The following is a 12,575-nucleotide window of genomic DNA, read 5'->3' on the forward strand; positions in this document are numbered from 1 at the left end:
GTAAAAAAAAAAAAAATGTTACATTACATACAATGAATAATCCCTATCTAAATGCTTCTCTGGGAATTCACATAATTGGCCTTTCCCCCCACCTTCTTCACCATCTCAATTAGCATCTCAGTGGTATAACTTCATCATTTCTATCTTCTTAGTAATACCCATTAGATTTTAAAAACTTGCTATGAGTTATCTGTAGGATAGTTTTCTAAGTAATGACACAACTGAGCTGAAAAATTATATAGTTTATCATTTAACATAGACAACTTTTTAGGTAATTTGGGGAAAAGACAATACCAGTCCTGAACCTGACACTTTTTAGATGTGTAAATCAGTTTTTAAAAAACAAAATTAAATAAAAAAATCAATGGAAACAAAATTTTTCTTGGAATATCTACTAAATAAAAAAGGTTTCTTGTGTAATGCTTTCAGTTATACCATGGGAAGGATTATGTCTCTGAATTGTTAAAGGGATTAGCAATTGATTTAAGAAAATGCAAATATTTAAAATAAAGGGAAAATTTAACACTCAAAAAATTAAAAAAGCTATTATGCTTTTTAAACAAACTCTAAGATATTAAAAATGTATGTCACCTAAAGAAAGATGTACCCTGACAAACATTCAGGAGAATCAATGTTCCCAAATGTTTCAGAAGTTTCTACTTCATCTTTCTTAAAATTCTTGGAAATTTCTGGCTTAAGTATAATTTAGAGTTGCTCTCAATCAAAGCAGTTTTTTGTAAACATCCTTGACTTGGAGCATTCCAAGCCTTTTGCAGAAATACAGATTTGCCTTTTATGGGAAGGGACAAAGTTCATCAGATTAGAAACAACGTAATGTCTTTCATCATCAAATGCTTTTTGTTTTTTCTAAATTAAGGTTAGAAGAAAAATCCCTATTGTAGTTTTATGTTTTTCAATGATGTATTCTTTGCAAAACGTTTTATCCCTTTTAAAGTGGTACCTTTTTAAAATAAATTTGAAGGGAGGCAGAGTTAGCAAGTATGACATCTGAAACAAGAAAAAAAAAAATGTTTCACAAGCCTGTACAATTTGATTCAGCTTTTCAGCGTTTTGGAGATGTTTTGACTAAGGGTTTGGCTAAATTCCAATAATGTTCACTCATGATGAGCACTGGGTGATGTATGAAGTTGTTGAATTGCTATATTGTACACCTGAAACTTATATAATACTGTATGCTAATTATACTGGAATTAAAATAAAATAAAATCTTAGTAATGTGCAACAGTATTTAATTTTTAAAAAGATCTACTAATGATATATTTTTTAGAAACAATATAACATGAAGCTCTTACCTAAGCCATGCCTATGTGTTGACATGGGAGGCATCACAGTCCAGATTTTGCTAACTGGATTAAAGCATTCCACAGTATTCAAAGTTTTTAAACCATCTCTTCCTCCCACGACATAGAGCTTGTTATCAATAACTGCTACTCCAAACTGAAGCCTACGACCATTCATGGTTCCAATATGTAGCCAGCTGTTGGTTCTGAGGTCATATTTTTCAATTGTAGTGGTACCTTTTAAAGGGATATTAAACAATAGAAAAATTGCATGTATAAAAATATTAGTTGGCATCATCAATATTATATTTATGTACCTATAATTTGTAGCATAGAATCAGTGATAGCAGCTCAAATTAAAGTACCTAATGATTCCCTAACCTGGTTAATAAGGCAAAGGTAATATTTTGCTACTACCAGATCCAAATGGAAGAGTCAGAATACAACAGTTCATTTTAATATATATGGTTTGTGTACTTGTAATGGTTTTTTTGGTTATACTATGTTACTATTAGTACTGACACAGGTGTCAACATGATAATTTACAACAAAAAAATACTTTGGAATCTATTACCAATTCTTTACACATCCATTATTATTTTAATCACCCTTGGTCATTCAATATATGAATTTGTGTCCTTTTATTTTATTCAGTTGTGTGTGTGTGTGTTGATTTAAAATACAAGTGACTAAAGAAACAGAAATGAAAATTTCTTTTAAATGGGCCTTTTGTGTTGATTCACACAATTTTCCATGATGGTAAAATGAAGGATTATAATTAAAAATAGATTAAGATATTTATTATTATTTATTATATTTAGAATTTAATTCTGAGATATTGCTTACTTTATGTGTTAATAAAAGTTAATTTTCTACTCAACTACTAAAATGTTAATTTTACTACCATAGTATACTGTCACTACTGCCATAGTAAATTGCCAATACTTCATAATAAATTGATATATTTTGCATCCATGCTCATCAGTAATATTGGCCTGCAGTTTTCTTTCTTACTAGCATTTTTTATCTGGTTTTGGTATCAGGATAATGCTAGCCTCATACGATAAATCAGAAAGTTTTCCTTCCTTTTCTATTTTTTTAGAATAGTTTGAGAAGAGTAGGCATTAACTCTTCTTTAAATGTTTGGCAGAATTACCCCATGAAGGCATGCAGCCCTGGACTTCTGTTTACTGAAAGACATTTGATTACTGATTTAATTTCCACTGCTGGCTATTGGTCTATTCAAGTTTTCTGTTTCTTCCTATTTTGGTTTTTGTAGTTTATATGTTTCTAGGAACTTATCCATTTCTTCCAGGTTGTCCAATTTGTTGGCATGTAATTTTTCATAATGTTCTCTTATAGTTATCCTGTGGTGTTGACTGTTATTTCTCTTCTGTCATTTGTGATTTTATTTATTTGGTTCCTTTCTCTTTTGTTTTTGATAAGTCTGGCTAGAGGTTTATTAAATTTTTTTCAAAGAACTAGAGAACTAGGAACTAGTTCTTTGGAAAAAATAACAAAATTGATAAACCTCTAGTATACACATAGAGTGTACTTAAGACAGCTTGTGGCAGATTTAGGGAATTTTGTCACAAATGCACAGTACCAACCATAGGTAAAAGCAAAAAAAAAAAAAAAAAACATTTTTCAGTTGTTATTCTACTGGGCAATTTGTGGAGAAATATAATTCATTCGTTATGATGAAAATATATTTATATCTGAACTGTATCCATTGGCCAATTATAATGCTGTGGCATGAGATCATACCAAGTCAAAATTTAAACAAAGTATATTGTATCTATGGCTGCTTCTGAAAGTTTTTCTATGTATATTAGATTAGTGAAGACAGTGTTTATATCTTTTCCGTAATTTTAGATCTTTTCTGATGAATAGTGCACTGTAAATTTATGTTTCAAGAGTTAGGATTTTCACAATAAAAACTTGTGTATATAAAGATACTCATTATCCTTTCTCTTTAATCCCTCCATCTTTCACTGGTAAGATGGATTTTGCTAAAGGCTGATTTACAGATCAACAGTTGCTCTATTTACTACATTTACTATTTACATCGCTTAGAAGAATATCTTTTCTATACTAAATGTCTCTGAATGATCCTGTTAAAGTAGGAATACCTATAAAGAAACTCACATCAACTTTCACTCTATTAACCAGCCTATCTCTTCTGAATGTTTTCAGATCTTTCCACGTCCTCATCCTAATATTCCCAAGTCAGTCTTCCTATTCATTTCTTCCTATTTTAACTTTCTATTTCAAACTCTTTTCATTAGTGGAATTTACCAAAAAATGAATTCATATAGGAAATGAAGACTAGACTGCTCTACCTACTCAATTTATAGAGATATTAATAGTGAAGTAGTCAGGAAATTGTACAAGGCTACAATAATCAAGAATGTGCAGAAGGTTTACACTGAAATAATGTAGAAGTCTGTTTTATGCCAAGTTAATCTTTTTTCTGGGCATTAGATGAAATATAGAAGATTAATATAATCTCACATCTCTTATTTTTGTCTATGAACATATATAACTGTTAGTTCCATATCTTGAATTCTAAATATTTCTTCAGCCCATTTACCTCCCTCCACTATTGCTTTAACTAATTAAAATGTAAATCCCCTAACTGGCCTACAATGTCAGCTCTATATTTGATGGGAAAACTTAAATTAGATTTTTTTTTTTTTTTTACTGATGTCTCTCCTTAGGACTCATTTTATGATGTTTCTGTGTATACAGATCTTCTTCTCTAAAACATGGCAAATATAGTTTCTCAATTCATCTCTAAGCTCCTATTCAACCCTCATTTATGATCTGGTTAAGAGGAAACAAAACAAACCTAAAGTTGTCATCTTGTTGGGAACATGATAGTTCCTATACCTGTGAATATATCTGATTTAGCATCCTGAGTTGTTGGGTCACATCCTTATGAGGTTCAAATTGGAACAACTCCTAAATCAACATGAAGGGGCCCAAGGGTTCCCTTGGACTTAAACTGCCCACTGCAGATTTCCTCACAAGAGGCCCAGATAAAATTGACAGTGGGAAATAAATTAATTGAATTTTTATTGGACAAAGTGTAATATATATTTTTATTAAAGCTATTCAAGTTTGATGGGTTAATTAAAGTATACATGTCTTTTGGAGTTATCATCATCAAATATAATACAGATAACTAGCTTTTATTCTACCTGAATGTATTAGTTAAATTCTTGTTGTAACTATTCTGTCAACAAAAATTACTTAAAATAATGATTGATTTTATCTAATGAAGTTTACATGGGCAATTGTTAAAAATTAGGTTTAATAGGTAAAACAGAGTATAGATAAATTTTAAATAGTTTCCAAAATCTTTGGTAACCTGAAACTTTGAAGTTTTGCTAGGTTAAATAATAAATTGGGTTAAACTCATTGGATATCCAAGTCTTTACAAAATAAGATAAAATGTTAATGTTTTAACATTAATTACTAAATATAGGTTTATCTGGTTTTAGCTTCTTAATACAGAAAACTAAATATACTTTGGCTGCTAATATGCATGACTTATGCTTTATTAAAAAGTTCTATAAAAATCACACTTCTACAAAATATGAAATATATTCATAAATTTGCCAATCTAAAAAATTCTGGACTGATATACCGTTCACAACCTGTCACTACTTAGTTTTCACTGGAGAAAGGTTTTAAGAGTTAAAATTCGGAGACATGTATTTGAGACTGCTGGAAATGATAAGGAAAGCAAGTCTGTATATAGGAAAATAGGAGATATGTAAGAAAGGTATAAAGAATAAAAATACATTTTTATTGAGGAAAAAAAGGTAATTTTTCCACTGACAGAGTCAAGATCACGGAGAAGTAGCAGGCTGAGACTACATCAGGTAGCAGGACATCAGCTCAATAGCTTAATCTAAACATTGCAAACACCTACAAATCCAACGGGAGACCGAAGAGAAGAAGAACAGCAATTCTAGAAACAGAAAATCAACCACTTTCTGAAAGGTAGGACTGGCGGAGAAGTGGATATAAAACGACAGGAAGATAGATCGCAGGGGGAGGGGCCGGCTCCCGGCAAGCAGAGGAGCAACGGAGCACAAAATCAGGACTTTTAAAAGTCCTTTGGGTTTTCCACATATAGTATCATATCATCTGCGAAGAGTGATAGTTTGACTTCTTCTTTACCAATTTGGATGCCTTTAATTTATTTTTGTTGTCTGATTGCTGAGGCTAGGACTTCTAGTACTATGTTAAATAGCAGTGGTGATAATGGACATCCCTGCCGTGTTCCTGACCTTAGCGGAAAAGCTTTCAGTTTTTCTCCATTGAGAATGATATTTGCGGTGGGTTTTTCATAGATGGCTTTGATAATATTGAGGTATGTGCCCTCTATCCCTACACTTTGAAGAGTTTTGATCAGGAAGGGATGCTGTACTTTGTCAAATGCTTTTTCAGCATCTATTGAGAGTATCATATGGTTTGGGAATGCAAGCTGGTGCAACCACTCTGGAAAACAGCATGGAGGTTCCTCAAAATGTTGAAAATAGAACTACCCTATGACCCAGCAATTGCACTACTGGGTATTTACCCTAAAGATACAAACATAGTGATCCGAAGGGGCACGTGTACCCGAATGTTTATAGCAGCAATGTCTACAATAGCCAAACTATGGAAAGAACCTAGATGTCCATCAACAGATGAATGGATAAAGAAGAGGTGGTATATATACACAATGGAATACTATGCAGCCATCAAAAGAAATGAAATCTTGCCATTTGCGATGACGTGGATGGAACTAGAGGGTATCATGCTTAGTGAAATAAGTCAATCGGAGAAAGACAACTATCATATGACCTCCCTGATATGAGGACATGGAGAAGCAACATGGGGGGTTAGGGGGATAGGAGAAGAATAAATGAAACAAGATGGGATTGGGAGGGAGACAAACCATAAATGACTCTTAATCTCACAAAACAAACTGGGGGTTGCTGGGGGGAGGTGGGATTACGAGAGGGGGAGGGGGCTATGGACATTGGGGAGGGGAGGCGAACCATAAGAGACTATGGACTCTGAAAAACAACCTGAGGGTTTTGAAGGGTCAGGGGTGGGAGGTTGGGGGAACAGGTGGTGGGTAATGGGGAGGGCACGTTTTGCATGTAGCACTGGGTGTTGTGCAAAAACAATGAATACTGTTACACTGAAAAAAATAAATAAAATGGAAAAAAAAAAAAGTCTGTTCCACTGAGGGACATTGCTCCAGAGGCTAAACCAGGGTGAAGCCCATGCGGGGTCAGCGTGGCCCCAGCTCCCGCAGGGTCACAGAAGGATCGGGGGTGCCGAAGTGTCACAGAGCTCGCAGGTGTTAGAACGGAGAAGCCGGCTACAGAGACAGAGACGAGGACTGAACTCTCAGCTCGGGATTACCTTGAACTTGTTGCGGGCTGGGTGTGCTCGGAGCGTGGCTAGAGGCTGGGGATACGGGAGTGATTGGGTGCTGTCCTCTGGGGGCACACTGAGGAGTGAGGCCCTGGGCTCTCGGCTCCTCCGGGCCGGAGACTAGGAGGCCACCATTTTCATTCCCATCCTCCAGAACTCTATAGAAAGCATTCAGGGAGCAGAAGCTCCCAAAAGCGAACCCGAGGGGATTACTTAGTCCGGCCCCTGGTAAGGGCGGTGCAATCCTGCCTCAGGCAAAGACACTTGAGAATCACTACAACAGGCCCCTCCCCAGAAGATCAACAAAATATCCAGCCAGGACGAAGTTCATCTATCAAGGAAAGCAGGTTCAATTCCTAACACAGCAGCGGGATTCCAGAGGAGAGAAAGCAAAGCAGGGAACTCCTGGCTTTCTCCCCATGATTCTTTAGTCTCGCTGTTAATTCAATTTTTTTTCTTTTTTCAGTTTTTTTTTCTTTTTTTTCTTCCGCTATATTTTTTAAAACTTTTACCCTTTTCTTTTTTAACGTTTTTTGACTAGTTTATCTAAATATATATATTTTTTCTTTCTTTTTTATATTTTTTCTTTATTTGTTTTATTTTTTGAATTTTTTTCTTTTTTTTTTCCTGAACCTCTTTTTATCCCCTTTCTCCCCCCCACAATTTGGGGTCTCTTCTGATTCGGTTACAGTGCATTTTTCTGGTGTCTTTGCCACCCATTTAGTATTTTATTTGATCCTTCATATACTCTTATCTGGACAAAATGACAAGGCAGAAAAAATCACCACAAACAAAAGAACAAGAGGCAGTACTGAAGGCTAGGGACCTAATCAACACAGACATTGGTAATATGTCAGATCAAGAGTTCAGAATGACGATTCTGAACGTTCTAGCCAGGCTCGAAAAAGGCATGGAAGATATTAGAGAAACCCTCTCTGGAGATATAAACGCCCTTTCTGGAGAAATTAAAGAACTAGAATCTAACCAAGTTGAAATAAAAAAAGCTATTAATGAGCTGCAATCAAAAATGGAGGCTCTCACTGCTAGGATCAATGAGGCAGAAGAAAGAATTAGTGATATAGAAGACCAAATGACAGAGAATAAAGAAGCCGAGCAAAAGAGGGACAAACAGCTACTGGACCACGAGGGGAGAATTCGAGAGATAAGTGACACCATAAGATGAAACAACATTAGAATAATTGGGATTCCAGAAGAAGAAGAAAGAGAGAGGGGAGCAGAAGGTCTATTTGAGAGAATTTCCCTAATATGGAAAAGGGAACAAGCATCAAAATCCAGGAGATGCAGAGAACCCCCCTCAAAGTCAACAAGAATAGGTCCACACCCCCTCACCTAATAGTAAAATTTACAAGTCTTAGTGACAAAGAGAAAATCCTGAAAGCAGCCCGGGAAAAGAAGTCTGTAACATACAATGGTAAAAATATTAGATTGGCAGCAGACTTATCCACAGAGACCTGGCAGGCCAGAAAGAGCTGGCATGATATATTCAGAGCACTCAACGAGAAAAACATGCAGCCAAGAATACTCTATCCAGCTAGGCTATCATTGAAAATAGAAGGAGAGGTAAAAAGCTTCCAGGACAAACAAAAACTGAAAGAATTTGCAAACCCCAAACCAGCTCTACAGTAAATATTGAAAGGGGTCCTCTAAGCAAAGAGAAAGCCTAAAAGTAGTAGATCAGAAAGGTACAGAGACAATATACAGTAACAGTCACATTACAGGCTAATAATGGCACTAAATTCATATCTCTCAATAGTTACCCTGAATGTTAATGGGCTAAATGCCCCAATCAAAAGACACAGGGCATCAGAATGGATAAAAAAACAAAACCCATCAGTATGTTGCCTACAAGAAACTCATTTTAGACGTGAAGACACCTCCAGATTTACAGTGAGGGGGTGGAAAACAATTTACCATGCTAATGGGCATCAGAAGAAAGCTGGGGTGGCAATCCTTATGTCAGATCAATTGGACTTTAAGCCAAAGACTATAATAAGAGATGAGGAAGGACACTATATCCTACTCAAAGGGTCTGTCCAACAAGTAGATCTAACAATTTTCAATATCTATGCCCCTAACGTGGGAGCAGCCAACTATATCAACCAATTAATAACAAAATCAAGGAAACACATCAATAATAATACAATAATAGTAGGGGATTTGAACTCTCCCCTCACTGAAATGGACAGATCATCCAAGCAAAAGATCAACAAGGAAATATAGGCCTTAAATGACACACTGGACCAGATGGACATCACAGATATACTCAGAACATTTCATCCCAAAGCAACAGAATACACATTCTTCTCTGGTGCACATGGAACTTTCTCCAGAATAGATCACATCCTGGATCACAAATCAGGTCTCAACCGGTATCAAAAGATTAGGATCATTCCCTGCATATTTTCAGACCACAATGCTCAGAAGCTAGAACTCAATCACAAGAGGAAAGCTGGAAAGAACCCAAATACATGGAGACTAAACAGCATCCTTCTAAGGAATGAATGGGTCAACCAGGAAATTAAAGAAGAATTGAAAAAATTCATGGAAACAAATGATAATGAAAACACAACATTTCAAAATCTGTGGGACACAGCAAAGACAGTCCTGAGAGGAAAATATATAGTGGTACAAGCCTTTCTCAAGAAACAAGAAAGGTCTCAAGTACACAACCTAACCCTACACCTGAAGGAGCTGGAGAAAGAACAAGAAAGAAACCTTAAACCCAGCAGGAGAAGAGAAATCATAAGGATCAGAGCCGAAATCAATGAAATAGAAACCAAAAAAACAACAGAAAAAATCAATGAAACTAGGAGCTGGTTCTTTGAAAGAATCAATAAGATTGATAAAACCCTGGCCAGACTCATCAAAAAGAAAAGAGAAAGGACCCAAATAAATAAAATCATGAATGAAAGAGGCGAGTCCACAACTAACACCAAAGAAATACAGACAATTATAAGAATATACTATGAGCAACTCTACGCCAACAAATTTGACAATCTGGAAGAAATGGATGCATTCCTAGAGACATATAAACTAACACAACTGCACCAGGAAGAAATAGAAAACCTGAACAGGCCCATAACAAGTAAGGAGATTGAAACAGTCATCAAAAATCTCCAAACAAACAAAAGCCCAGGGCCAGACAGCTTCCCAGGGGAATTCTACCAAACATTTAAAGAAGAACTAATTCCTATTCTCCTGAAACTGTTCCAAAAAATAGAAATGGAAGGAAAACTTTCAAACTCATTTTATGAGGCCGGCATCACCTTGATCCCAAAACCAGACAAGGATCCCACCAAAAAAGAGAACTACAGACAAATATCCTTGATGAACACAGATGCAAAAATTCTCACCAAAATACTAGCCAATAGGATTCAACAGTACATTAAAGGGATTATTCACCATGATCAAGTGGGATTTATTCCAGGGCTGCAGGGTTGAATCAACATCCACAAATCAATCAATGTGATAGAACACATTAATAAAAGAAATAACAAGAACCATATGATTCTCTCAATAGATGCTGAAAAAGCATTTGACAAAGTACAGCATCCCTTCCTGAGCAAAACTCTTCAAAGTGTAGGGATAGAGGGCACATACCTCAATATTATCAAAGCCATCTATGAAAAACCCACCGCAAATATCATTCTCAGTGGGGAAAAACTGAAAGCTTTTCCGCTAAGGTCAGGAACATGGCAGGGATGTCCATTATCACCACTGCTATTCAACATAGAAATAGAAGTCCTAGTCTCAGCAATCAGACAACAAAAAGAAATTAAAGGCATCCAAATCGGCAAAGAGGAAGTCAAACTATCACTCTTCGCAGATGATATGATACTATATGTGGAAAACCCAAAAGACTCCACTCCAAAACTGCTAGAACTCGTACAGGATTCAGTAAAGTGTCAGGATATAAAATCAATACACAGAAATCAGTTGCCTTTCTGTACACCAACAACAAGACAGAAGAAAGAGAAATTAAGGAGTCAATCCCATTTACAATTGCTCCCCAAACTATAAGATACCTAGGAATAAACCTAACCAAAGAGGCTAAGAATCTATATGCAGAAAACTATAAAGTACTCATGAAAGAAATTGAGGAAGACACAAGTAAATGGAAAAATGTTCCATGCTTCTGGATTGGAAGAATAAATATTGTGAAAATGTCTATGCTACCTAAAGCCATCTACACATTTAATGCAATCCCTATCAAAATACCATCCATTTTTTTTCAAAGAAATGGAACAAATAATCCTCAAATTTATATGGAACCAGAAAAGACCTCGAATAGCCAAAGAATATTGAAAAAGAAAGCCAACGTTTGTGGCATCACAATTCCGGACTTCAAGCTCTATTACAAAGCTGTCATCATCAAGACAGCATGATACTGGCACAAAAACAGACACATAGATCAATGGAACAGAATAGAGAGCCCAGAAATAGACCCTCAACTCTATGGTCAACTAATCTTCGACAAAGCAGGAAAGAATGTCCAATGGAAAAAGACAGCCTCTTCAATAAATGGTGCTGGGAAAATTGGACAGCCACATGCAGAAAATGAAATTGGAACACTTCCGTACATCACACACGAAAATAGACTCAAAATGGATGAAGGACCTCAACGTGAGAAAGGAATCCATCAAAATCCTTGAGGAGAACGCAGGCAGCAACCTCTTCGACCTAAGCCGCAGCAACATCTTCCTAGGAACATTGGCAAAGGCAAGGGAAGCAAGGACAAAAATGAACTATTGGGATTTCATCAAGATCAAAAGCTTTTGCACAGGAAAGGAAACAGTTCACAAAACCAAAAGACAACTGAGAGAATGGGAGAAGGTATTTGCAAATGACATATCAGATAAAGGGCTAGTATCCAAAATCTATAAAGAACTTAATAAACTCAACACCCAAAGAACAAACAATCCAATCAAGAAATGGGCAGAGGACATGAACAGACATTTCTGCAAAGAAGTCATCCAGATGGCCAACAGACACATGAAAAAGTGCTCAACATCACTGAGTATCAGGGAAATACAAATCAAAACCACAATGAGATATCACCTCACATCAGTCAGAATGGCTAAAATTAACAAGTCAGGAAATGACAGATGCTGGTGAGGATGCGGAGAAAGGGGAACCCTCCTACACTCTTGGTGGAATGCAAGCTGGTGCAACCACTCTGGAAAACAGCGTGGAGGTTCCTCAAAATGTTGAAAATAGAACTACCCTATGACCCAGCAATTGCACTACTGGGTATTTACCCTAAAGATACAAACATAGTGATCCGAAGGGGCACGTGTACCCGAATGTTTATAGCAGCAATATCTACAATAGCCAAACTATGGAAAGAACCTAGATGTCCATCAACAGATGAATGGATAAAGAAGGTGTGGTATATATACACAATGGAATACTATGCAGCCATCAAAATAAATGAAATCTTGCCATTTGCGATGACGTGGATGGAACTAGAGGGTATCATGCTTAGTGAAATAAGTCAATCGGAGAAACACAACTATCATATGATCTCCCTGATATGAGGACATGGAGATGCAACATGGGGGTTAGGGGGATAGGAGAAGAATAAATGAAACAAGATGGGATTGGGAGGGAGACAAACCATAAATGACTCTTAATCTCACAAAACAAACTGGCGGTTGCTGGGGGGAGGTGGGGTTGCTAGAGGGGGAGGGGGTTATGGACATTGGGTAGGTTATGTACTATGGTGAGTGCTGTGAAATGTGTAAACCTGGCGATTCACAGACCTGTACCCCTGGGGATAAAAATACATTATATGTTTATAAAAAAAATTGG

The 12,575-nt window shown here is 36.3% G+C and overlaps 1 protein-coding gene across 2 annotated transcripts in view; it reads right to left on the bottom strand.

The window, feature by feature from the left end:
* The window catches only part of LOC123935013 (kelch-like protein 4), an 85,414-nt gene that overhangs the window by 46,153 nt on the left and 26,686 nt on the right, over window positions 1-12,575 (bottom strand). Inside the window, exon 6 of one of the 2 annotated variants that reach the window (XM_045995409.1) lies at window positions 1,314-1,538. The exons of the other annotated variant lie outside the window; for it this stretch is intronic. Within the exon in view, the coding sequence (XP_045851365.1) occupies window positions 1,314-1,538 (225 nt within the window). The remainder of the gene's footprint in view (window positions 1-1,313; window positions 1,539-12,575) is intronic. 2 annotated transcript variants of the gene reach the window in all.

Source organism: Meles meles, chromosome X, assembly GCF_922984935.1.
Source record: "Meles meles chromosome X, mMelMel3.1 paternal haplotype, whole genome shotgun sequence".
Lineage (NCBI taxonomy): Eukaryota > Metazoa > Chordata > Mammalia > Carnivora > Mustelidae > Meles > Meles meles.